Here is a 5,653-nt window from a genome sequence, read left to right as displayed (position 1 = left end):
ATTACTTAAATTCACTGTCGTTCTAACTACATCTACAGCAAGTTCTAACTAACGACGGTTGTAACTGTTGTCTCTCAATTACACTCGGACAACTCTAAAACAAGGGAAAATGGGTGCTGTCCTTGCAGTTCCTGTAGGATATTTGTTTTACCACCTTCTGATGACAGAGGATTTGCAACCTTTACATGGGATATACAACTTACCAACTCGTTATTTCCAATTTAAAAAGATTGTTACGTTGTTGTATTTAAAAATTCGAAAATGGACATATCGAAGAAGATTTGACCTGTATGACATGAATGATCTACAGGATTTAGTAAAGACAGGTTGCCTGCCGCCAGTTGAAGAAATAATTTTGGAAGAGCCTCAACCACCTACTCACGTTGCAAAAAACTTAGATGAAATTTTCTTTTATGGAGTCAAGTCAACAGGGGAGTGTCTAATAATCAAAATGTCCAGGCTAAAAAATGAGATAGCAGAAGTCACGCTGTTTCTGAGAACTGCTGATGGCAAACAGTACAGTTATCCTGACGGACCAATGCGATACGTGTCCACTGGAAACAGTAGTGGTTTCAGTGGTGGAGGCATAAAAATAACCTGTATTAGCGCCATGAGAAAATGGAGGATTTCTTTCAATGGAATTTTAAGAGAAACATCTGATGTTTTAGAAAATACCAGAGTAGTCCATGTGAAATTCACTTTCATCTGGAAGGCCATGTCTGACGTTCAGGATATGACAAGCGACATAGATCCAGGTCACGTAGCCGAAGCTTTAGCAAAAGAGCCGTGGGCTGGATATTTCCCAAACATTTCAAAGTTAGAAAATGCCCTGAATTTTTATGAACAAGCAGGCCAATTGTTAGGAACTATTATCGTCGGTGAACAGGAAGACGAACTCACCTTGTGGGGAACTCGTAGGCGATCACTTGGGCAAGCTGTTCAGTTACATCGTAGTGTTGATTTTTTTGGTTTCACCACGAATGGAAACCTCTTTCACGTTGGTGCTATTTCCTTACCAGGAATCGTCTCTAATCTTGTCTATGGTCATTACATCCACTCTAATGGTATGATGTTCCCACTCACATCTTGTGACTTTCAACTCCCACTAATAGCTGAAAATAAACAGATTCCTCGTTCTGAAAAATTTACTTTTGTAGCAGCCAAAAAAATGTTTGAATGTATTGTAGATTTTAGAGATCATCTGTGTGACTTTATTAGTGAAAATAACGAGCAATACTTCAAACATTCTTCCATTAGTCTCAATGGGATTAAAGGTAGTGGAATATCAGTGTTCTTGTACAAGAATAACAAACCTAAAATTATTCCTATTCCCAACTCCTTAAATATATTCTCTATGCAAGAAACACCCACATCGAGACCCCTAGTCATTGACTTGGAACACCCACATTGTCAAATAACAGAGTTAACTGGCGGAAAGGGTTCTTCTCTTGGTAAATTAATTGCAATATCTCATTTCACCAATTCGTTTCTTGTACCTAAAGGTATTGTAGTGACTACAGCAGCTTATCACGAATTCATTAGGAAAGGACACTTTTGTGAAATGTTGACAGTTTTAGAGGAGGTAGCTTGGTGTCGTGCCAAAGGAGACCTAAAGGAGATATGCCAACAGGTGATGATGGATATTGGTAAAACTAGACTCCCAAAAGAATTGTCTGAGGCTCTACAAAATAAGATGAAGTCAACATTTGGAGAAAAACTGAGTAGTCTCACTTTTGCTGTTAGATCTTCAGCATCAGATGAAGATTCAGAAGATATGTCAGCTGCTGGACAAAATGAAACATATCTTGGGGTCCAAGGACTTGATCAAATCATCCATGCTGTATCTAAATGTTGGGCTTCGCAGTTCTCTTATGTCGCCATAGAATATAAACGACGTAACGGTCAACTATTAAACTCTTCCATGGCTGTAGTTATTCAGGAGATGGTTCCAGCTGAAGTCGCAGGGGTGATGTTTACATGTGACCCTGTGACCTCTAATCCAGCATTAATCACTATTACAGCTAACTATGGACTTGGAGAAACCGTTGTTTCTGCTGCTGCTGAGCCAGATACTATTATATTAGGTCGAGATTGTAATAACAAGTTAACACATATTTCTACCAGTACTGGAAAGAAAAACGTTTGCAGTTTCATTGACTCTAGTGGTCAGGTAAAAGAGAAAGCTCTTATTGACGGGACGTCACAAGCCTGCCTATCTGAGTCTGCCGCTTTAACTCTAGGACTTGTTGGAATTTTGGTTGAAGAACATTTTGGAAATTTCAGAGATATTGAATGGGCTATGTTAAAAGATAAGGTATATCTACTACAGGCTAGACCTGTTACAACAGTGGACACAGAAACTGAATTTGAAATCGTGCATGAAATGGATATACCTTTATACAGTGAAGAAGAATTTCTCAGTAAAGCTAATGTAGGCGAAGTTATGCCAGGAGCTATGAGTCCCTTAGGGATATCAACTAACTTCAGCAGTATCGAGACATCATTTAAGAAACTATTTGTAATTCCACCTGAATTGTGTTACCCATACTGTACCAAAAGTTTTGCATGCAAGTTTAACCACATTTTTTTCAATTTATTGAATAATCCCATGTTTGGTGCGGAAAGCAACCTGACTACATGTATTGAATTGTCAGTATTTGCACGTCCATTGAACATGAAAGAACTAAAAGTTCGGAACAAAGATCGACACAGTATCAAGAATATCAGTTTAATGACCAAGTTCAAGATCCTGTTTTCAACATTGAAAAACTTAGTTTTAGCAAAACATGTCATTAAAGACGTACAGGAACGATATTCAAGTTATCATATTCCACTCAATTGTAATGAATCGAAAGTAATGTATAAAATAATTGGTCAACATCTTCAAAGTGGCACTCATGAGCCATTTAACTCTCATATGACTTGCACTTCAAGTTCTCAACTGTGGAATGCACTACTTTTAAATTTGTTATTTTCTGCAGAAAAAGAATGGAATGAAAAAGTCTTCTCAGACTTTGCGTACCTCTTATCTACCTGTACCAATGTGGAGAGTGCTGACGTGCCCGCTGCTCTGGAAAAACTAACGTTAGAAATTCAGAAAGAAATTGAAAGTGAAGACTTTAAGAACATGACACCAGAGACGGCAGTGAGATGGCTAACTATAAGCCAATCAGCAGCTGGGAAGGCATTTCGAGAATTCCTCTATAAACATGGACACCGCTGCTGGAAAGAATTTGATGTAAACACCATTACTTGGGGTTCTGATCCAACAACTGTTGTGAAAACTCTTCAGAACTTGATTGGAACTGTTAATTCTGACACAGTAGTTAAAGAAGAAGTAAGTGTGGAAGAAGCAATAAGAAACCTTCAAGTGTCCTTTTCATGTTGGCAAAAGTGGCTATTATGGTTATTTTTACCTCGGGTGAGAGCTGCAGTTCGACTACGAGAAGCTTCCAAGTCCGTGTTAATTAAGGTTTATGACGTAATACGTCGTGCTTATTGCCATCTCGGGACGTTGTTGGTTAACGAAGGACGATTACCCAATGCTCGTCTTTTATTCTTCTTGACTTTTGAGGAAATCAACGAGTTAATTCAGACCAGGTCAGCGCGATTAATTGCTAAAGCAGTTCGTCGACAAAGAATTCACCCTTACTTGGACTCACTATGCTTCTCTGAGGTTACCCGTGGAACCATTAAACCCATAAATAAAACGGACAAAATGTTGTCTTCACACAGCTGTATGATAGGTACACCAGTTAGTAGAGGAGTTACTCGAGGTACAGCGAGGGTCGTAACATCCATTGACCAAGCTGTCGAGATACAGGCGGGAGATATTTTAGTGACTAACAGTACAGATATCGGATGGAGTCCGTATTTTCCACTTTTATCAGGAATTGTAACAGAGTTGGGAGGCCTAGTTTCACATGGAGCTGTCGTTGCTCGAGAGTGCGGACTTCCTTGTGTGGTGGGACTTCATGGAGCCACAAGTTTTTTCAAGTCTGGAGAATTGGTCGAACTTGATGGGAATGAGGGAAGTTTTAAAAAAATTTAGGATTAATGTTACGGAGATTTTTTTTAAAACAAATACTTTATTTTTCATCTTCAAAGCGTATCCATTTTATGTTGAAAAAAGAATTATACATAACAGTGTGTCAAATAGTTTAATTGTAAAAGTTTGAACTTTCATTTTTTGTTAGAAAGTTTGAATTTATAGAATACTTTGTAACAAAACCTATGAGTGAAAAAAAATAAAATATGTTTGATGTAATATGTGGGCTTTTATTGTTGTTTAACTAGTTTGTTTTTAACCTGAAGACTTATTAAAATTAAATACTAGTTTATTTGTTTGTTGTTCAACATGAACATATCCAATAAGCTAGCTGCGATGTGCTCACTGCAGATATTGAGCTCTGAATTTTCACATTACAAGTTCTCGAGCTTACCGTTAAAACACCGCGAGGAGGCTTTAAAATTTTAAAAAGAAAAATGGAAAATACAAGTCGTTGGAACAAAAAAGCTGATTGTTTTTATATTTTCACTGCAAAGGTACACAATGGGCTATTTACACTTGGTCCACCACAAGGAATCGAACCTTGGATTTGAGAAATATAAGTTCATGAACTTACCACTTACCCATCAGAGGACGCAAAACAAAGCTAAAATTAAATGTTGCAACAACACCTGCAAAAATGAGAAAATTTAATTTACATACATATATATTCGGTTTGGTGAAATTTATTTTATTGTAAAGTTTTCTTGCTTAATATATCAATATCACGAGCCCAGCATATTACAAACTTAGTTTCGGACGTGCGTTTATGAGTCCAACTTCAATCACAATTCTCACGTCAAGAATACCATATTGAAGTGCAAGTTATAAATCTACGAAGTTAATGGAAACTTGATATCCACTCTCATGAAACGTCCACAAAAGATGGGGCCGGGTGCGGCTTAGTATTTAATATGCGAGACTATGAATTAAATGTTTATTGATTGCGTCCACTTACCGTAAAAATATGCTTCGTACTTTAGGGTCTTAAGTGCGTTATAAGAGTGACAGTCAAATATCACTATTAGAGTAGCCCGAGAGTTTGCGCTTGGCACTGTTGACTAGCTGCCTTTCTTCTGGTCTATCAGTTCAAAATTCTGGACAGATAGCCTAGATAGCTCTTTTATATTTTTACTTTAATTTCCGAAACAAAAACAAACCATCAAGATGTATTTTTTTACAAAATATATAGACTCATCAAGAAAATCTATTGCAAGGATCATGCCAAAAGCACGCACAATTAATTATGAAACAAGTTTACAGCGAAATATATCATCCTAAGAACCTGTTTACATACCTTGTTTTGAACAATTACAATATACTATAAAAGAAGAATACTATGGGTACTTTTTAAAAGAAAAACTGTTATTTTGATATGATAAAAACATTAAAAAAACGCTCTGATGGATTCAGCTACATATTCCTGAGTACACAATTCTGTCATCGTATCCGCTATAACGTAGATTGAAAATCTATGTACTATGTCTTGCAACAGTCAGAAACATGGGGTAATACTTTTCTTCCTCTGGTGGCTCGGTTATAAGTTTGAGTGCTTATAACGCTTATGTTCGAGGCTCGATCCCTGCAACGGCAAAAACAACGAAC

General features: G+C 37.2%; 1 protein-coding gene across 1 annotated transcript; it reads left to right on the top strand.

Moving 5' to 3' along the window:
- LOC106472148 (prodigiosin synthesizing transferase PigC-like) lies at window positions 1-4,267 on the top strand. Its single transcript, XM_013932778.2, has one exon. It carries the CDS (start codon window positions 110-112, stop codon window positions 4,049-4,051), a length of 3,942 nt encoding a protein of 1,313 aa, XP_013788232.1. The 5' UTR covers window positions 1-109; the 3' UTR covers window positions 4,052-4,267.
- The last annotated feature ends 1,386 nt before the right edge of the window (window positions 4,268-5,653 follow it).

This window comes from Limulus polyphemus, unplaced genomic scaffold, assembly GCF_000517525.1.
Source record: "Limulus polyphemus unplaced genomic scaffold, Limulus_polyphemus-2.1.2 Scaffold5118, whole genome shotgun sequence".
NCBI lineage: Eukaryota > Metazoa > Arthropoda > Merostomata > Xiphosura > Limulidae > Limulus > Limulus polyphemus.
This window is presented reverse-complemented; position numbering and strand designations above follow the sequence as displayed.

What these genes read in the sequence shown, in the direction of transcription:
- LOC106472148 (XM_013932778.2), top strand. Translation starts at nt 110, where the DNA reads ATGGGTGCTGTCCTTGCAGTTCCTGTAGGATATTTGTTTTACCACCTT.